The 22,380-nt window shown below is 40.8% G+C and overlaps 1 protein-coding gene across 8 annotated transcripts in view; it reads left to right on the top strand.

Annotated features, from left to right (window-relative positions):
- Positions 1 to 21,325, top strand: part of LOC104591951 (uncharacterized) — a 104,628-nt gene extending 83,303 nt beyond the window's left edge. For all 8 annotated transcript variants that reach the window (XM_088903467.1, XM_088903469.1, XM_088903468.1 and 5 more), the window contains 5 exons: positions 9,967 to 10,117; positions 19,522 to 19,687; positions 20,068 to 20,137; positions 20,216 to 20,467; positions 20,864 to 21,325. In XM_088903467.1, the coding sequence (XP_088759593.1) occupies positions 9,967 to 10,117; positions 19,522 to 19,687; positions 20,068 to 20,137; positions 20,216 to 20,458 (630 nt within the window). In that variant the 3' untranslated portion in view covers positions 20,459 to 20,467; positions 20,864 to 21,325. The remainder of the gene's footprint in view (positions 1 to 9,966; positions 10,118 to 19,521; positions 19,688 to 20,067; positions 20,138 to 20,215; positions 20,468 to 20,863) is intronic.
- Positions 21,326 to 22,380: the final 1,055 nt, after the last annotated feature.

Genomic DNA, 22,380 nt, shown 5'->3' with positions numbered 1-22,380 from the left:
GTGAGATGCCGAAGACTCTAATTCAAGGCCATGCGACTCAACCCACTATTCTCTTTCTCAACATCCTACTGTGGAGACTCTGTAACTTAATGTACTTTATTAGTATAGTCCCTGTTGTATATTACTTTTACATCTTATTCTTCTTTTCTCTTTCAGCCCTATATGGGCATTCTTGCAATTGTATATATCTTTTAATATATAAGAGACTCTTCGAGGTGGGGGTCATTCATTCTTGACACCTCTAAGACTATTCTTGTTCTTTTCTCTATTCGACCAAGAGTGTTGACATGGTATCAGAGCAGGTTGCTCTCTGATCTATTTTCTCGCTCTCTTGAACCTTACTAGAAGCAGTAAACCGGTCGTATTAGGGCTGTCTTGATCAACCCTTTTTTGTTCTTTCATCTTTGCGCAACCAGCAGGAGAGATTTCTTTAGATCTCTCTTTGGAGACATTGGTTTGAGGCCAAACTTCAGATCTGGTGTCGCCTAGACCTGATCTATTCTCCCTACAAACAACATCTGATTTGGTGAAGTTTTCGAAGGAGTTCTGATCTTCTTCTTGGGGCGGCAACACTGTACAGTCTCCTTTTTTGGACTGCAACAACTTTGGACTTCAGATGTCGCCTAGACATGATCTATTCCACCTACAAACAGCATCTGATTTTGTGAAGTTTCTGAAAGAGTTCTGATCTTCTTGGGGTGGCAGTACTGTACAGTTTCCATTTTTGGACTGCAACTCTTTTTTGGACTTCAGGCTTTCTACATCAACCTACGATTTAAGTTTTTCTCTCCAGATTGAAGGGTTCTCTCAAGGTCTCCTTAACCCTACACTCAGTTTCTGGTTTGGAGTTTTTAAGGACTGCCTCAATCAGCATAAGATACCTCCTTGTTCTTGAAGAAGACACCTGATGTGTTGGTAAATCACAAATTTCTCTCAATCAGCTGACTCGATCAACCTATGACACTAGATCTGGTGTCGTCCTAGGATTATTGAGTCTAACAGTTCTACTCCTAAGACTATTATGAGTCTAATAGTTTGACTCCTAAGACTATTATGAGTTTAGAGTCTATAAATATGTATGGACGTTTTACACAAAAGGCAATGTAGTTTTTGAGTTTTCTTCAGCTTATGCTAGCTATGGTGAGTTATTCCCATGCCCTAGAGTGATTCTAGGTATTTTCTCTCTTCTTTTTCTCCCTATTTTCTCTCTTATTCCTTCAAGAAGTCATTACAGCCATCACCAGCCATAAAATTCTAATCCAAGAAGACCATTCAACATTCTAAGGACTAGAACTGAGCTGGTCCTACATCACATGGCCATCACCAGGAAGAAAATGAAGTAGAGCAAGCTACTTGCAGTATACTTGTATAGGCCCACCCTCTTGATGAACAGTGTATGATCTGACTGGGCCTATACATAACCGAACTTTCCAAGGGCTAATCTGAACCTATCAAACCAGGCTCTAGGTGACTGCTTCAAACCATACAATGCCTTTTCAGTCGGCAAACCTTCTTACCTGTCTCTGTATCATAGAATCCAAGAGGCAATTGCATGTAGACCTCTTCCTGTAAGTCTCCATTCAGAAAGGCATTTTTAACATCCATCTGGAACAAGGGCCAAGAATGATTTGCTGCAAGGGATAACAGAACTCGGATGGTGGTCATCTTGGCTACTGGGGCAAAGGTCTCCAAGTAGTCTATACCATAAGTCTGGGTGAACCCCTTTGCGACCAACCGGGCTTTGTACCTTTCAATAGAGCCATCAGCATTATGCTTCACAGTGAATACCCATTTACATCCAACCGGTTTCTTTCCTTTTGGTAGGTCAACCAGTGCCCAAGTATTATTCTTCAACAGGGCATCCATTTCGACTTGCATTGCATCTTTCCATTTTGGAACTGATAAGGCTTCTTGCACTGTTCTTGGAATAGGGACATTGGCAATGGAAGTGAGATAGGACTGGTAAGAGGGAGATAGGTGATCATAGGATAAGAACTGTGAGATGCTGTGAGCTGTAGATGTGGTGCAATGCCGTTTCCCTTTGCGGACGGCAATAGGGAGATCAAGATCATCCACAGGAGGGGAAGTGGCAACAGTGGAAGGTGTCTCAGTAGGCTCTGGATCTGGAGCCGCAGAAGGAACTGGAGCTGGTCGGGACTGCCGATGACTAGGATCAACCTGCCTGCATCGCCTGTGATAGACTCTCAACTCCTGATCCCTCTGACCACCCTCCTGATCCCTCTGACCACTCTCACCACTACAGCCTTCATCACCCAGTGGAATAGGTAAAGGAACAGCCCCACTCCCACTGCGCTCCCCCTGAGGAAAGAGACTCAAAATCTTACTCTCACTGCTCTCCCCTTGAGGAGAAACCCTAGGATAATAGGGTGTCTCCTCAAAGAAGGTGACATCCATGGAGACAAACCTTTTCCCTAAAACCGGATCATAGCAGCAATAACCCTTTTGAGTTTGTGCATAACCGAGGAAAATGCATTTGGAGGCCTTAGGTTCAAACTTGGAATGATGAGGCTCGAGAAGCTGGACGAAACAAGTACAACCAAAGATTTTAAGGGGAACAATGAACAACTCCTCGTTTGGGTATAGAAGGGAAAAAGGGGTTTTCATATCAAGAACCCGGGAAGGAACCCGATTAATGAGATGTACTGCCGTGAGGATAGCATCACCCCAGAAGCGAATAGGTACATTGGAGGTAAACATAATGCTTCTAGCCACCTCCAAGATGTGCCTATTCTTCCTTTCGGCAACGTCGTTCTGCTGCGGTGTATGGGGGCAAGTGCTCTGGTGAATAACTCCATGGCTAAGAAGGTAGGAGGTCAATGGCTTAGCAAAGTATTCCTTTGCATTATCAGATCTAAGGACTTTGATTTTGGCCCCAAACTGAGTGAGAATCATTTGATGGAAGTTTTGGGTCATAGCAGGAACATCATCCCGAGAACGCATAAGATAGACCCAAGAAAAGCGGGTATGGTCATCAACAAATAGTAGAAAATATCTGTACCCACCCTTAGAAGAGATGTGATATGGCCCCCAAACATCAGTATGCACAATATCAAAAGAAGAATTACTCCTTTTATTACTCAAAGAATAAGTTCTACAATGTTTGGCAAACTCACAACTCTCACACCTCAACTTTGATAACTCAACAGACTCAAATAAAGCAGGAAACTGACTCTTCAAAGACCTGAAAGACAAATGACCTAATCGATTATGCTAAAGCATAACCAGACTCATAGACTGAGAAACAAAAGACTTCTTATCCACTGACTCCTCCTGACGAGAACTCTCTCCAAGAAGATAGATCCTATTCGTCTCACGGCCAGTCCTAATCACCTTCCTCGTCTCCAAGTCTTGAAAGACACATCAGCCAGGGAAAAAGGTTACTGAACAGTTTATGTGTTTGGTAATACTACTGACTGAAAACAGGTTAGTATCAAGCTTAGGAACATGCAAGACAAAAGATGAAGAGATAGTATCCGATAGCTTGATGTCACCCTTGCCCGAAATGGGAACAAGAGAGCCATCAACAATGGATACTCTATCTCGGCCAGAGGACAAGTGATAAGAAGTGAACAATGATGGCAAGCTAGTCATATGGTCGGATGCACCTGAATCTATTACCCAACAGTGGTCAGTATTACCTGGAGCTGGAGCATGGTAAGCTGAGGCTCGAGTACCTGAATATGCAAACGCAGATGTGGCAGGAGCTAATGGTGACTGAGACGGCTGAGCTGAACTCCCAACTTCCTTTTCCAACTGTATGAGGGCAGCTCGAACAACGGCTAAGGTCTCTAGGGATGTGCCTGATGAGGATACTGAATCAGTGTTCACGGCCACATGAGCATTACCCTTCTTATTTCTTAGTTTTGCTGGGACCAAGTGAGGATGTAGCTTCCAACAAGTATCTTTTGTGTGCTTGGGTTTCTTGCAATGTTCACATACCAGGTCCCGTTTATCTTCCTTCTTTCGGTCCCTTTCTGGATCACCCCCTGACTTAAGTTTAACAGTTGTCAGGGTTGGGAAAGGGGGCTGAGGCTGCATCATGACTTTTCTCCTGGTCTCTTCACTATGCACCAGGGAGTATGCTCAAGAGAGGGTCACACTATCTCTGGTCAGTATCTGTTGCCGCACAATGTCATATTCTGAATTCAAGCCAGCCAAAAACTCAAACACTCTATTTGTCTCGATTTGCTTTCTGTGAGTCTGTGCATCTTTGGAACTCTCCCACTCTAGGGTCTCTAGATGGTCAATCTCATGCCACAAGGATTTCAAGGTAGAGAAGTGGACAGAAACTAGCTTCTCTCCTTGTTTAAGGCTGTTCACCTCACACTTCAGTTCATAGGCTCTGGTAACATTAAGGGGTTGGGAATAAGTTTCTTTCACAACATCCCATATCTCCTTGGCTGTCTTTGCCCACAAGTAATTTCGGCTGATATGTGGCTGCATAGAATTACACAGCCATGCCATAACCAAATAGTTCTCTTGAACCCACTTGGTGTATGTTGGGTCCTCCTTGGAAGGTTCTTTCACATCTCCCAAGAGGTAACCCAGTTTTCCCCTTCCTCCAATATCCATCATGGCTGATTGAGCCCATTCCAAGTAATTTGACCCATCAAATCTCACAGTTGTAATCTGAAACCCGGTTTCAGATACACTACCATAACTGCTGTTCTCAAAACTACTTTCTCCCTGATTTTTAAACTCCATCTTTGGTCAAGAACCAATAGCTACAAACTGTTAGAGCCACTACACCAGAAAATAGCACTTGGACAATCGGTCACAACCAGAAAACAGTATGAAATCAATGCAGGTCTGATCTGAAACCAATCTGTAATCATAGTATATGCATGAACTAGTGCAGGTCTGATCTGAAACCAATCAGCAATCGCAGTATATGCAGGAAACCAATACAAATCTGATCTGAAATCAATCGGCAAGCATAGTACTAGGCAGTCTGCCAAGTTTTTTCATCCCCTAGAAGAGCAATCTGAGATGCAGGAGCAGAATTAGGGTTTCAATCGTAGGTCTGAAATAAGTGCTCAGCCGCATTCTCCAAGCAGTCCGTACAGTTAGGACCTGTCGTAGGGTCAATATGAAACCCCAAAACTGATCACCTCTGAGAGAAGGGGGTTCGACCCAACAGTCAAACCCTAGATTAAAGAAAAAAACCTTAAAGCAGTTTGGCCTCTCCTTCTAGATAGGTCCAACCTATCTCGACTGATAGCAGTCTCTGGAAACTAAATAAAACTTACTTATGGAATGTTGTTCACTGCCTTCCAGGGTTACCTGATGTTAGACAGTTCTATGCCCTTAGCTTCAATCAGAATGATGTACATTATGAGTTTATTGTAAATGAATAAAAGTACATATTTGATTAATGTTCCCTTGGTATGTTTCTGTGTAATACCCTTAAACTGGACACTTAATGAGACTCGTGTTAGTTTAGAATGTTCACAGCCAGTGGGTCGGTCTGGGGAGACTTATCCTGATAAGGCTGACACTGTTGTGCCACCAAGTCGGTTGGGGTGGCCTGTCTCAGCTGCCAGGGTGAGACCCTAGGCACATACAGTGTAGGATTAATTGAATCTTTGAACTGGACCAGATTTCCAGTATTGCCCTGGACCTTGGAGATTAATGGGCAAAACTGGAAAGTTACACCCGACCCCTAGACTCGAATATGATACTGCACTAGGTGTCGGATTGGGCTGTCTTTGATATACCAATCAGTGAGATCCTTAGCGGGGTTCAAAACCTGGGTATGTTGAGACAGTCTAAGAATTCATCTGAGTGGGTGATCATAGTGACAGGATCAGCCCCTTTGTCGGACAAAGGTAATGATCCGGGATGCACTCTCACTGATGGAAACCAAGACTGTCGGCAGCCGATTTCAATCGTTGAGATTTGTTTTGCAAAGTATATTTTATATGAGATATAAAAGTATATATATTATGGTTTCTAAAATGTTTGCAAAAGGTTTTAATTCCCGGGATCCATATAGAGTGCAACACTGTTCCTTGCAGCCGAGGGAGAGGTCCTCTCTTGTCGGGCAGTGTTTGATCATTATGGGCTGAGAGGTTAAGTGTAAGACCATTGAGGGTAATACCTGATGGGCTAATCTTGCATCTGCCCACAGTCCCTGAGTGTTACAAGGTGGCTTGGCCCAGGGACCACTTAGGGCAAGTGTTGGGGCCCATAGAGCCCATGTGATGGGTTTTAGGGGGTGCACTGTCCATAACAGTGTATTCGGCTAGGCCTAGTAACAAAGGCTGGGCTGAACCCATGTGGCTGATGTGTAGATCAATGTTTGGGTCCCATGCCATACAAGGAAGCCCAACTGGGCAGCAGTTTGGAAGGCTAAGTGAGCACATAACCTTAATGGGCCTAAAGCCCATTTCGAACTGGGCTGATTTGATCAGTTAAATAAGGGGTGAATTCTAAGGTTGGATTAGCAGATAGGATTGGGTCGTAACCCTATCCACTCAGAGAGTCCAGATCTAAATATGATTCAGATCTGGAAACATCCTAATGAGATTAGGAGAAGGCTGATCTAATCTGCAGATAAGATAAGGGTTTACCCTTATCACTTAAAGGGAATTCTGATCCAAATATGATTCGGATCAGCAACTCCTAATGGGATTAGGAGCTGATCCCTTTAAGTTTATAAAAAGGGGAGGGGGCGGCAGCCTTTAGACACACAAGTTCACCACCTGTCTTCAAAGCTGAAATCACAGAAAAGAGAATTCAGCACATCTGCGAAAATTCTCTCTTGCCGCCTCCTTCCTAAAGGGATGAGAGATCCATCGTATGGACGCCCAAAATCTTGCGGAATAAGTTGGGCGAATTTCAAAAATTTTTTCTCTCCCTTTCAACTGGGAATCGAATTCCCTATTTAGAAAATCATATTTTCAAGGATCAAATTTGGCTTCTCCCACAACTAGAGATCGAACTGGCAAGGTAGGTGACAAGAAGAAGGAGGCGGCAAGAAAGAATTCTGCAAGGTTGCTTAATTCTTCATTTTGTGATTTCTCAGCTCTGAAGAGGATGTGAGTATGTATCTTCTAAAGGCTGCCGCCCCTTCTTTTGTAACCCTAAAGGATCAGCTCCTAATCCAATTAGGAGTTGCTGATCCAAATCATATTTGGATCAGACATCCCTTTAGGTGATAAGGATAAACCCTTATCTTATCTGCAGATTAGATCAGCCTTCTCCTAATCTCATTAGGAGGTTTCTAGATCTGAATCACATTCAGATCTGGACTCTCTAAGTGGATAGGGTTACGACCCAATCCTATCTGCTAATCTAATCTTAGAATTCACCCCTTATTTAACTGATCAAATCAGCCCAGTTCGAAATGGGCTTTAGGCCCATTAAGGTGATGTGCTCACTTAGCCTTCCAAACTGCTGCCCAGTTGGGCTTCCTTGTATGGCATGGGACCCAAACATTGATCTACACATCAACCACATGGGTTCAGCCCAGCCTTTGTTACTAGGCCTAGCCGAATACACTGTTATGGACAGTGCACCCCCTAAAACCCATCACATGGGCTCTATGGGCCCCAACACACCCTAAGTGGTCCCTGGGCCAAGCCACCTTGTAACACTTAGGGACTGTGGGCAGATGCAAGATTAGCCCATCAGGTATTACCCTCAATGGTCTTACACTTAACCTCTCAGCCCATAATGATCAAACACTGCCCGACAAGAGATGACCTCTCCCTCGGCTGCAAGGAACAGTGTTGCACTCTCTACTTATATGGATCCCGGGAATTAAAACCTTTTGCAAACATTTTAGAAACCATAATATATATACTTTTATATCTCATATAAAATATACTTTGCAAAACAAATCTCAACGATTGAAATCGGCTGCCGACAGTCTTGGTTTCCATCAGTGAGAGTGCATCCCGGATCATTACTTTTGTCCGACAAAGGGGCTGATCCTGTCACTATGATCACCCACTCAGATGAATTCTTAGACTGTCCCAACATACCCAGGTTTTGACCCCCGCTAAGGATCTCACTGATTGGTATATCAAAGACAGCCCAATCTGACACCTAGTGCAGTATCATATTCGAGTCTAGGGGTCGGGTGTAACTTTCTAGTTTTGCCCATTAATCTCCAAGGTCCAGGGCAATACTGGAAATCTGGTCCAGTTCAAAGATTCAATTAATCCTACACTGTATGTGCCTAGGGTCTCACCCTGGCAGCTGAGACAAGCCACCCCAACCGACTTGGTGGCACAACAGTGTCAGCCTTATCACGATAGGTCTCCCCAGACCGACCCACTGGCTGTGAACATTCTAAACTAACACGAGTCTCATTAAGTGTCCAGTTTAAGGTTATTACACAGAAACATACCAAGGGAACATGAATCAAATATGTAGTTTTATTCATTTACAATAAACTCATAATGTACATCATTCTGATTGAAGCTAAGGGCATACAAAACTGTCTAACACTTCCTGCTGCCGCCACACCTGCCAGTTCGATCTCTAGTTCAGTAGGAGAAATCAAGATTGGATCTTGATATCAGTTCCTTGTGAAGGGACTGATAGGAAGCTGTGCTCACGTGCCATCCTGCTAATTCTTGCGAAGGATTAGGTTCTTGGGAAGAACACTGTTGATTTTGCTCCATCCTACACTGCACCATCTTCAGTGGGAGTAGTCTTTGGATCCTTCCTTGTGCGTGAACACATTCGTTGGGAGATATTATTTCTCCGTATCAGGTATATCCCTCTCCTACTGCTTTTGTTCAGATCTGGTTCGGTTCTTGGTTCAAGATTGATCCTTGAAAAATATGATTTTTCTAAAATAGGGAATACGATTCTGCAAGATTTGGGCGTCCATGCGATGGATATCTCATCCCTTCACCTGAACCCTAGCCTTCGTTGCTTCTTCCTGATTACCAACTCTCTGCAAGCCGCGACAAGTCCTCAACAGCTGCGAACCTCTCCTGGTAATCTCCCAGAATCAGCCGACGAATACTTCTTCATAAGCTTCCAGCCCTAGCTAGTTCTCATGTGGTTGGCTGGATTAGACACACATGAGAAGCCCTAGATAGGCTCTGATACCAAGTAGAAGATCAAGACTGCAATCAGTCTTGAACCCTAATAGATTTTAGGTTAAGAAAAGCAGAAGAAAAGTGAGAGGAAGGAGAAGGAAGAGAAGAGAAACAGGAGAACACAAGGGTTTGAAAGGAGGGACAGATTCTAACACATCTGCTGCCGCCACTCTCTTAGTATTTATAGGTTATGTTCAGTACATAGAGGAAAGGACAGATCTGCCCTTAGTACTTACATGACAAATAAAGTAAATAAAAACTGAAATAAACAACAACTGAAATAACAAACTGACCCCAATTGACACTACTATGATTGAAACAAATAATTACACATGCTGTCCTACGAACACAGTGGGGACCACTGCTGTGGGGCCCACATCAGTGTTCTCTACATCTTCCACCTGCAGACTTTTGGAATTAGAAAGGGGACTCCTTTGAGCACAATAATATTATCAGACTCCATTTGAAAACATGCTGCATCAACCCCAACGTAGTTCCAAGACAGCCTTAACTTCTGCAATTCATCTTTAAACCTCTTATCATACCATCTGCAGTTCTCCTCCATCTCTTGGTGATTCTTTGGTAACCACTACTAATATATAAAATCTTACATATATAATTTTTGCTTCTGTTCCTGTAAATTTGTTGATAGTCATTGTGATTGTGATATAACAAAAAGAAACATACATATATTCATATATTGTATCCTTGTCTTGTGTTATCATTTGGATTTGTTATTATAGGATTAGTGAAAGCTAAAGTAACTTGCTGCTTACAGTTTGACATTACACTGTTTATCCGACCTTCATATATACACTCCTTGTTGCATGTAATGTTTGTATTACTTCTGTTATTTTTTTTTGAGCAATATCCTTTCAATATGCAGGTTGCTACAATTGCATGGTTCGAAGCCGATTCTGTGTGTGGCAGTCATTCCATTGCTATCCCACTGGTGCTTGTTTTCCCTTATATGTGTCGTTTTCTCCAGTGTTTGCGACAATACAAGGACACCAAGGAGAAAACCACTCTTTTAAATGGTATGTACTCTTAATTACATTTTCTCATTTGTTATTTGCCCCCTCGCCCCCCCCCCCCCCCCCCCCCCCCCCCCCCCCCCCCCCCCCCTCTCTCCCCATTTGAAAGTAGCCATTGTGTGCCAGAAGTTAGGTTTGTCTAAATTCAACACCTTTCAAGACACCAGATTGTCATGCCCAACAGTTTTTTTTTTTTTTTGTTCATGGGCTACACAACGGGGAATGGCCCTTTTTTATCTCCCTCCTTTTTACAATCACGCATTGATCACTGTTTCAATGAGACACTATAGTTTTGATTTTTGAGTTTCTATTTTTCCTTTAAATTGCAATTGGTACAAAGCGGATGGATACTTTTTTACTCATAATAATAAGCTCAAATAGATATTCAAATTAATATTTTAGCCCTTAACATGTTACTGTTAAAATATTTGTCAATTCCTTCATATATGTCTTCTCTTAGTTGACATATTCAATTAGCATTTTTTCCCTTTGGTAGACTATAAATGATGATTTGGTTTCTTGTGGAACAACTTAGTTGAAGTTAAAGCTGTACTTGGGATAGCATATAACTGAGTTGAGGACTTGAATTAGATTGGTTTGTTGAATGTGCTCTGATGTCTGCCAATTTGATAGCTGATAGTCTTGCTGGGGAGTGGGTATGATTTGTTTTTGGGGAAAGTTCACTGAGGTAATTTCTTTCCTGGTTATGAGTTATTTTCTTTCTTTCTTTCTCTCGTTCCTTCCTTCCCTCTTCATGCTTTCGTGTGCTCTGCTTCTTTGAGACCTCTTGGTTTTTCCCTTCTCCAAAAAGTGTTCTTGCAGGTTGTAGGGTTCCTGATCCATATACTTGATTCTAGATTCTCAATTAAAAAATTAAGTTAAAATTGATAAATATGAAGCAAATAATTTTATTGAGAAGCTTGGAAGAAAATGCATATATGAAGAATTGAGCATTCTTCTGTGAAGTGGAATCTTGAAAGTATGGATACCCATATGATGCTGGATGCTAGGAAGCTTAGTAGGGGTTTTGCTAAAGTTTCACATTTTTCTTTTTTTTTTTTTTTTGTGCAGCATGGTTGGTGTTGTTCTTTTTATGCAAATGGTCATAGCCTTCAGTGTTGCTAATAGGATCTCAAATAGAAAATTCCCAATAAAGAAGCGACAATAATACAAAAGTGAATTTTGTGCAGTGTCTGGGCTGGGAGATCTGCCCTTGGACCTTTGCCAAGTCCCCCCAATACCTTCTCCGATATGAACTAAGGTGGAGTGTTCTAATAAACAGTATATGATCAAAGTAGACTTGTGTGAAACCAATCTTCACTAGTAAACCAAGCCAAGGTTCAAAGTATCGATATGTATTGGCCCATATCGGCCGATTCGTATCGTATCAGAGCCTTCTCGATACACTCCTACAGGGGGTGTTTCGGGTCGACAAGTGGTTTAGGGGGTAGATTGGCCTTAAACTGGCTCCTCTGAACCAGGTTCTAAAAAAAAAGAAATGAGAACCAATATAGGCCGATACGCCCTACCGACATATCGCCTTGTATCAATACTTTGAACCTTGAACCATGGTTTAAAGTATCGATATAACACCCCGTATCGGGCGTATTGTATCGTATCTTTTGAAAAAGATACGCTCCGAAACACTTGGAAACATGTTTTTAACTTCCCAAAAAACCAAAATTTGAAAAAAAAACTAAAACAAATAGAGTTTCGGCCATTTCTAAGTACCGATGTGATACTGCTGATATGCGTATCATATCGATACTTTGAACCTTGCCTTAAACCAAGCCCTAGGAGACTGCTTAACAGCTTAAGGCCATATAAAGATTTCTTTAACGTGCAAATCTTTACTTTCCTTTCTTTACTCTTAAGGATCCCCATTTAGGAAAGAACTCTTGACATTGTAAGGAAAGAAGAATCCTCACATAATTCTTCTTCACAAATGGGAGCAAATGTCTCCAAGTAATTGGCAAATGCTTGTGCATAACCCTTAGTTACTGGTCTTGCTTTATATCTTTGTCAGTGGATTCAACTATTCTTTACTTTATGTTAGAGACCCACTTTTTTCTCATTGGTTCTTTTTAATTAGAGAAATCAACCATATCCAATGTATGTTTCTTTCGTATTTCAATGTGATTCTAATATAGTCTTGGGGACAAACTTAAAAGAAATATGCTAGGCAAAAGTGGATGGTTATAGAAGGGTTTATGATAGATGCTTGGAGATAAAAGAATAGTACAAGAATGATGTTTACCTTGACCTCAATGAAAAAGGGATATTTATGTCAGGGAAATCAACAACATAGGGTGAATAAGAACTTGTCATCATATTGATGACTAGACTGAGTAATGAGGGAAGAGGCTCATCTACTAAAGAGAGAACAATCATTTTGTGCCTTTGGTACACTTGTAATTCATTTTAGGAACTCAAAGAAGACGAAACAGTGAAACTATCATTGGAATAGTGTTTTAAAAGCACAAAGGGCAAAAAAGGCACAGGGGCCAATTTGTGTCCGAGGTACAAGGCGCCGCGCACCTTTTTGAAGCAAGGTGCAAAAATATAAAAAAAAAAGATAGAAAATAAAATGTCAGAAAATTCAAAAAATGCCAAAAATTCAAAATGAAATAAAAAATGTTAAACATAATATTAATAAAATATAAACTTAAATTTTAAAATAAATTAAAAAAAACTATTATCTAAAATTAAAATATATAAACATAACATGTGAAGTGTATTAAAATGAAAATTTAAAAATAAAATCAAACATATAAAACATTTTCAAGCATGTAAAACCCACAATCTCTTTTTTTCCTCAATTGTATTACTTCAAGTAGCTAATGTGATGTAAAACATATTAGATTCCTAATTCTACGAGCTGCCTTTGTGCCACACCCCTCGAGGCAAGCCCAAACAAGCCCATGTTAGGGTCGTAAATTCTTAATTTCCACACAAAAAATAATGATTTTATGATTTTAATTGCCTTTTAAGAAGATATTTTATTAAGATGGGCTTGTTTGGGCTTGCCTCGAGGGGCATGATTGAGGGTCTAGGGGTGGAACCCCTAGCCCAGTTGCTAGGTTCAAAAAATGAAAAATAAAATTTTCAAAAAGTGCATGCTTCGGCTAAGGCGCAAGGCATGCACCTTTTGAATGTGTTGTGCCTAGGACCTGGGCGAGGTGCCTACCCTAAAATGCACCTCGCCTGTGCGCCTAGGCACACCTTTTAAATCACTACATTGGAAATGGTATTCGAAGGAAATTAGTGGCCAATGGGCCAAACCAAGGTTCAAAGTATTGATACAAGTCAATACACCTTACTGGAGTATCGGCCTGTATTGGCGCTTTTTTTGTGTTTTTATTTTTTTATTTTTTTCGGATATGGTTTAGAGGGGTCGGTTTAAGGCCCGACTACCCTCTAAACCATGGTACCTGAAACACCCCCTGTAGGGGCATATCGGGGAGGCCACGATACGATACTATCGGACGATACAGGCTGATACGTAACGATATTTTGAACCTTCGGTCAAACATATCCCTACTCTCTCTTTTTGTAGAACTTTGGAGAAAAGATGAGATAAACTCAGAAAAACCAGGAGAGTTGGCTCTTTGGGGTAGAGTGTTGGAGATGTTTTTAAAGAAACTGGTGGTATGGAAGAAGAGCCATCTGTTAATTGGGGGCAGAATCACATTTGACAAAATCCACCTCTCTAATCTACTTGTTTATACGATGTTGGTGAAGGTGATTAGAACCTTATAGAAAGTATGAGAGTTCTCCTCCTAGGCAAGGCCTTCATTCTCATTCCTAAGCAATGTGTAACTTAAGATAACACTCAAATGTTAAGTGTTATTCCAAGTCCCACATTGTTCAAGAATGGGAATGGAGGCCACGTCAGGCTGGGCTTTGCACTTACAATTAGGGCTACAGAGAGACAAGTGTACAAGAAACGGCCACGTCAGCCTTTAAGCAATATAACTGAAAGCCAACCACTCGAACAGACCACATAACAAACTGGACAAGTGGAGAGGCTGGTATAACAGAATTGTAACCGAGTATCCTAGTTATAAATAAGGAAAGAAAGTCCAGAAGGAGCGGAATTGATTTCTGGGAATTCTGAAAGACATCCACAACTGAGCAAGCTGGGTTCGCAGGTTCAAGAGGACCCTACCAGCCACCCAGGGTACACAGTGGAGAATAACTTGCTGTTGTATAAACGTCGATTGGTGATACCACAGGATTCAGCCCATATTCAGCAGCTTCTTGAAGTGTTCCACTCATCACCAGCGGGAGGCTACTGAGGAATTCTGCACACTTACAAAAGACTAGCCATCCAATTCCATTGGAAATGCATGTGGAATTCGGTCCAAAAATTCATAGCCGAATGCGTCATTTGCCAGAAAAATAAGGCTGATACCCAGTGTCCAGCAGGTCTGCTACAACCACTCCCAATTCCTACACAAGTGTGGGCTGATATATCCATGGGCTTCATAATGGGGCTGCTCATTTTCTATGGCAAGTCTGTCATTCTTGTAGTTGTTGATAGATTCACCAAATACTGCCACTTTTTCCCTCTCTCCCACCCCTTCACAGCTTCAATGGTGGCTGAGATTTTTACTAAGGAGGTGGCACGGCTGCATGGTACCCCTAACTCCATTGTCTCATACCGTGACCCAATTTTCATTAGTCGTTTCTGGGCAGAACTTTTCCGGTTACAAGGAGTGAAACTCTTCAAATCTACCAGCTACCATCCTCAAACAGACGAACAAACTGAGGTGGTCAACCAGAGTTTGGAAACCTATCTAAGGTGCTATGCAGGGGATAGGCCACGCCAGTGGCTCAAGTGACTCCATTGGGCTGAATGGTGGTACAATACCACTTATCACAGTGCAGCAGGAATGACTCCATTCAGGGCTCTATATGAACGGGACCCACCTTCCCTACTCCCTTATGAGAAAGGGTCTACAGCAGTAGCAGCAGTGGAAGACCAACTTCTCCAATGGGATATAGTGTTACAAGAGCTCAAATCCCACCTCCGTCAAGCCCAACAATGGATGACGGACTCTTACAACAGAAATCATAGGCCAGTCCAGTACCAAATTGGAGATCAAGTCTTCCTTAAACTACAACTGTACAAGCAAGTTTCAGTAGCAGGCCGCGGGTGGAACAAACTGAGCCCAAGATACTTCGGCCCATTTCGGATTGTTGAACGCGTTGGGTCCGTGGCATACAGACTTGACTTTCCAGCGACGGAAAAATTGCATCCCATATTTCATGTATCTCATTAAAGAAATGGCCAAAAACGGGAGCAATAACGACAACAATCCTTCCATCATTTTCAGAAGATGGCCAAGTTAAAACTGAACCTACCTAGATAACAGATTTCAGGTGGATACGCAAGGGGCATCACATCGAACCAGAAGCAATGGTGGTATGGTCAGGTCTCCCACTTGAAAATGCAACTTGGGAACCTTACTTGGACTTACAGAATAGATTCCCACATCTTGACCTTGAGGGCAAGGTCTCTTTCAAGGGAGGAGGGACTGTCAAGACACAAATAAGTGGAACAGAGAGACAAGTGTACAAGAAAAGGCCATGTCAGCCTTTAAGCAATATAACTGAAAGCCAACCACTCGAACAGACCACATAACAAACCGGACAAGTGGAGAGGCTGGTATAACAGAATTGTAACTGAGTGTATCCTAGTTATAAATAAGGAAAGAAAGTCCAGAAGGAGCAGAATTGATTTCTGGGAATTCCGTCTCTCTCTCTCTCTCTCGCTTCAGGAGGCAGGCTTCCTCGAAAAGCCCTGAGTTAGGCAGTTACCTAACAATGTAATATAAAATGTTCTATATAATACATATTATAAGTGTCATTATAATGTTTATACATAAAATATTGGTTTATTTAGTGAAGGAAATCCAGGGAGATGTCTTCTGGGATGAGAATAGCAATGTTGTGGTTCTTTTTTCTGCTCCCATTGGTGTTGGGGACTCATTATGGGCAGAAATCTTTGCTGTTTTGGAAGGAGCTATGAGAGCCGAAGAGCTCAACCTTTCTAAGGTACTTATTGAAGGGGAACCTAAGCTGGTTATTGGTTGGCTTCAAAAAGAGGAGGAGAGGGGATGGTGGGGTTACGCCAATGAAAAAAAAGGAAAATTAGACACTTGACTCAAGGAATGGATATCAAGCTGAATGGTGAATAGGGATGCCAACTCCATGACTGATGCTTTAGCTAAACAAGGGGTGGGAAGAAACACTAAATTCTGGGCTATATTGTATTTTCTTTTCTCTTTCGGGGGAGCTAAGAGAGTTTATTCCTCCTTATCTGTATCTTCTACATATATGCATATGTATAGGTTATGTATAAAATACATATATTTAAATGTATGTGGGTTGGCCGGGCTTGAAGCATTTAGGCCCAGGCCCAGCCCTAAAATTTGCAGGACCGAGCTGGGTCTGAAATCAAAACCTAGGCCCAAGCCCGGAATTTCTGAGCCGGGTTGGGCTGTGTAGGAATTAAATGAGGCCCATGCTTTTTGTGCTATAGGTCCAAAGCCTATCCAAGCCCAACTTAGATTACACTTGTGCAGAGTTCACTTAATTATTCGCGTGTGCAATATTTGTTTTACTGTTTAATATGTTATTTAATTTAAAATTTTATAAATAATTAAATTTTTATCATAAGATGCAATGGGCTTAAAGTCATTAGGCCCAGAAAGCCTGTAAGCCTGGTGTGCAGGCCAGGTTGGGCCCGGGCCTAGGTTAATGCACTTTACAGTGGTGATACACCTGTGCCAGCCTGGCCCATGATCACCGCTATTACTAATGCTGATCTGTCATGCCCGGTAATTGTCTCTGTGGAACCAAGAGACACTGTATGCATCTGAGTGAGCAAAGACTTCCTGTAATGAAGGAAGTTTTGCACTCCCCAAGTTTTAGGTACGAAGCGGGTTCAAACTCTAGCCTAATCCCCAGAAGAAAAAAAAAAGTAAAAAGCGTGCTACATCAAATTTCTCCCACTTGCTGCTGAGTTTTAATGTCAAAACTAAGAGGCTGATAAGTATCAAGCTCATTTCGTACACTTCTAAGATTAGTATAATAATCGTTTATATTCTTGTCACTCTGTTGCAACTAGACTTACTGCTAGAATAACTAATAACGTGTGATGTTGTCTTTCCCAGAATACAACCTTTGGGCATGTTCCCAAACTTCTTTGGCTATACTGAAAAAAACATAAAATTAACACTTATCTTTATACTTCTACGATTACCATAATAATCCTTTATATTATTGTCACCCTGTTGCAACTGGAATTACTGCTAGAATAGCTAATATATGTGTGGTGTTGTCTTTCCCAGAATACATCCTTTGGGCATGTTCCCAGACTTCTTTGGATATACTGAAAAAACATAAAATTAACACTTCTCTTGGATTTCATGCTATTCCATAACATTATTAGCTTCTGGTTTGGCACTTTTCAAATACTTAAACTTTCCTTCAGCTTTAAGAAAAACTTCCACAGGTTTAGACCAATGCATGTAATTGTCACCATTCAGTTTGATGGCTATCATTTCTCTTTTGTAAACCGAATATTTCAAATTGTGCTAGATTGTTTGGTTTGGTTTCTCCCAATGTTCAGAGAACTGGACCAGGCATAGAACCAGAAGAGGGAGAGGTTCACGGGTCAAAGGTTCAATCACGGTTAAGTTAGAGATAGAACCATGATGACATAATATATATGTCGTCTTCCTTGTACAGCTACCCAGGTGAGCAAAAAAGCAGATTGAAATAGGATTAGAGCCTTCATATGTTCCTTCTTGGTGCTTTAATACAATGTCAATGGTATTCAGTTGCTTCTAGAAATGAAAGAGAGTGAAGAGAAGAGTAATAGAAGAGAGGGAGGAGAGAAACAAATGGAATAGAAGAATGGGAGAGAAAAATCAACCCTCCCAGTCAGCCAGATCTATTACTTATCTTAATATCATACAAAGACTAAACTTCTCCTACTTTAAGTGTGGGCGTGGTTACTTAAACTTGGACAGACCTGTAACAACATATATAAAATAAGGTAGAAAGAGTGAAAGACTAGATTATTCCTGATTAGTCAACTGACTCTTGATAAAAATGAACTAAAAATAACTTTTTGTATATCATGAAAAAATGAATTGAAAATCATTTGTTCGAACTTGGATGCATGATTCTTGGCTCAAATAAAACATTCCAAGTTTCCGACCGGCTTTATTGATGCAAGATGCATATAAGCAAATGATATCAAATTGGGGTGTCTCCATATTTGATCCAATTGTAATGGATTGACTTGGGGTCACCCTTTACCGGAATGAACAAATGGATAATGATTACTGCCTTAGACTTCTATAACAGGGGCCTGTTGGAGGTGCGTAAAAGTGGGAGGAAGTTTTAGACATTGTTAGTAAAGTGATATTTTAGGTAATTTCTGTATATGTAAGGAGTGGATTTCCTATCAGTTGTTTAATGGGGGAACCCTAGCCAACTTGGAAACTTCGCCATGGCAATTTTGTTTCTCAAAATGAGTCTTTGTGTTCTTGCATTGTTCAATATAAATCTTCTTTTTATGCTTCTTTTAAATAAAATCTTAACATTTGTTTAGGTATTCATAAGTTGGGCACAACTTTTACTGCTGTACACACACACACACGAGGGAGGGAGGGAAAAAAAACTTCTGCTCACAGGAGGGACGGGGAGAGGAAAAAAAACTTTTGCTGCTTTTATTTTGAATAGGGGAGTTAATACAACCGGCTAGGAGGGCCCTCTATATTATGGATATTTCTATGTTTGGCTACAAAATTCTTCCACATGGCAGAGATAGGTGAGGTTGTATAGGAGCTTCCCTATTAAGTGTGTTGAACAACGTTCTTCTGTTGCTTGTACAGACTCTGTTTTTGATTACACACACACAGAAGAAAGAGAGAGAGAGGGGGGGGGGGGGGGGGGGGGAGGGGGGAAGGGGAACTATCACGACTGGTTAGGAGGGCCCTCTATATGATGGACATTTCTATGTTTGGCTACAAAATTCTTCTAGGAGCTTCCCTATTTAGTGTGTTGAGAGAGAGAGAGAGAGAGAGAGGAATTAATATGACTGGTTAGGAGGGCCCTCTATATGATAGACATTTCTATGTTTGGCTACAAAATTCTTCCACATGGCAGAGATAGGTAAGGTTGAATAGGAGCTTCCCTATATAGTGTGTTGAACGACATTAAATTTCTTCTGCTTTTTTGTAAACAGTAAGATGCTTGTACGAACTCTGTTTTTGATTAACTAGTTGGTCTTGTATGCTCATTTGATTAACTAGTTGGTCTTCCATATAGATTGCATTTTTGCCCTAATGACTGTTTTGGTTAACCTTACTTATATGTATGCTTTTCAGCTTTAAAATATTCAACGGCTGTCCCAGTGATTTTTCTCTCAGCCCTTAAATATCACGTCCTCCCTGATAGGTGGACAAATAATTTTCGCCCCCTTTGGCTTCTTTCAAGTGTTGTAAATTCGCTCTACTCATTTTACTGGGATGTGACCCGTGATTGGGACTTGAGGTATACATGAATTTCTTTTCTTATTATGTAGTTTAGGCTGTGTTTGGTTGCAATGCAAATAAATTTGCACTGATGCAAAACATGACAATGCAAATGATTTGAGTGTAGATTCTGACCTATTTCTGTTTCAAATTTTAGCTTATTTTGTTTGATTGCAGTACAGATTGAGTAAATTAAGACATGAAACAGAATAAAGTAAAATCCAAAACAAAATTAAACAATAATTTGCATTTTTTACATTTGCACTCCCATGCATTTGTACTAGTTTAAATAAATTTGCACTGCAACCAAACACAGCCTTAGTATTTTACTACCATTTCTTCTTGGAAACAAGAAAAAGAAAAGAAAATTATGTGCTAACTCGTCTTCTCATTTGATAGTGGCTTCACTCGGATTTTCAAGTTCAGCAAACAGCATATCTGCTCAAACCTATTGTATGGACGACAATGGGTAAGGTTCCGGCTATAATGAAATTCTGGTAGTTTTAAATGTGCACAAAAAGTAATTATGAAATGTTAAGTTTTGCAGGTTTACTTTTGGGTGATAGGAAGCAACCTTGTCCTCCGTTGTACTTGGACATATAAGCTGTCTGCTCATCTTCGCCATAACTACCTGACTGTTTTTACTATCACGGCCTTGGAGATTCTTCGACGCTTCCAGTGGATTTTCTTCCGTGTGGAGAATGAGTGGAATAAAATTAAGTCAGGCATGCAGGTATCCATGAGCGACATCCCAAAGGAGGAAGACAAATTACTTGGTTCCTCCAACTAAAATATACAAGTAAGCTACTCAAACGGGTATTGCCCTATAATAGCATCAATTTAAATGCATACCCCTGTGCGCCCCCCCCCCCCCCCTGTATTTCATTATGTTTTATCATTAAGGCTCACTTTGGAAAGAGTACAAATGCAAATATATACAGTGTAAATACATACAAAATATAAGGTTTTGCACTCTACATATTTGTATTTGTACTCCTTCCAAACTAAGCCTAAAGGTTCATTTTGGGGTCATTTAATGAGACGACCACAAAAAATCACTTTGTAAAACATAGGTTTATTGATAATGGTATTATTGGTTAATTGGGTATTCAGTTGGTATTTTTTTGATCAAAGGGTTTCTGTTTTGGAGGATGTAGTAGACTAGTAGTGATCTCAGTGTCTTTTACTGGTGCAGTAAAACTTCACTGTCAAATGATGTTGGCATGTTGCGCAAGGGCTTTGAGTACTGGCATTGTATCGTGGTTCCCTGTGAAATTAACTCATGGTTATCCCCTTCGCTCAACCTGGACTATAGCAACTGTGGAAAGGTAGATTTGGGCTTGGGGTTGAGGCCTCAGTTAGCTCATGTCCGATCCAAGCCCAGCCCAACCCAACCTAGGCCTGAACCCAACTCTAGCCCATCTGAACAAATACATACATGCATCGTATATATAATTAAAAGGTGAGCATCCAAATGGAAGTTTCTGTAATGAGTGCAAGAAGCTTCCCCTAGTTCCAGCCAAAAAAAAGTATATATTCTTTGATTGACTTTGGCAGCCCCAATTCTCAAAAGCAAAACAACTTAGACACTTGGTACGCGTTCAAAGTGTTTTGTTTTAGGATTGTAATTTTGAGAAAAAAAAAAGCATTTTTTTTAGTTTTTGGCTGATCGGCATCTTTTTTATTCAAATTAGCTTATTGCAACTGTAAAAAGCTAAATGGACTTTGCCTCTAATGTGGATATTCCCTTGGCTTTTGGGAGGCGGCTTCAATGTAGTCACCAATTCGACTGAGTGAGATGTCGCTTAGCTCTTGGACCAATCAGTGAATTTAATAACTTCATTTTAAATCTGAGACTACTGGACTTGGGCAACAGATTCACTCAAGCCAATGGATATTCAGCTGCCCGTCTTGACCATTATCTTGTTAATGTTAGATCTTAGATGGCAAGTTATGTTCAGTTCTATTAGAGTTTTTCATCTTAATAAAGCGTGTCGTGCCATTGTTGGTAGTTGTTAACAATGTTTTGGCAAATGGTATTAAGCCTTTCGAATTTCAAAGAACATGGCTTCTTCACCTAGGTTTTCGTGATGTAGTGATAGAGAGATGGAATTATACTATAACTGGGAAGCATCTCTTCATCCTATTAGAAAAATTGCAGCATTTGAAAATCCGTTTAAAGCAATGCAATGATTCAGCTTTCGGTGGTGTTTCTGAGAATGTATTATTAGCAGAGCAAAAAGTTGCAAATGCGGAATTGGATACACAATGAAAATTCAGTTAGTAATCAAAATCTGATACTCTGCAAATGAACATCTTCATCAAATTTTGGCAAAGGAGGAGGCTTTTAAGGCAATAATCTTACGAGAAATGAATACGGTATGGGCACCAAAATACCAAGTATTTCCATTCCTCTACGAAAATTCAAAATAAATTTATGTGATTGGGACAATGACACTGAAGACATTTTATCAAATGAAGGATGCCAAGTGCATGACTATTTATTTGATACTATACCTTGGTTTCTACTGATGAAGTCAGAAGTCAACTATCTTCTATGTGAGCCCTGAAAGTGCCCCTGGGGCAATTTCTTCACTCGTTATTGGGATATTGTGGGAGGAGATGCTTGTAATGCTATTAGATATTATACCTTGGTTTCTACTTTCTAGTGATGAAGTCAACTATCTTCTCTGTGAGCCCTGTGTCCCTGGG

Source organism: Nelumbo nucifera, chromosome 4, assembly GCF_055504915.1.
Source record: "Nelumbo nucifera cultivar China Antique chromosome 4, China Antique-T2T, whole genome shotgun sequence".
NCBI classification, from domain to species: domain Eukaryota; kingdom Viridiplantae; phylum Streptophyta; class Magnoliopsida; order Proteales; family Nelumbonaceae; genus Nelumbo; species Nelumbo nucifera.
This window is presented reverse-complemented; position numbering and strand designations above follow the sequence as displayed.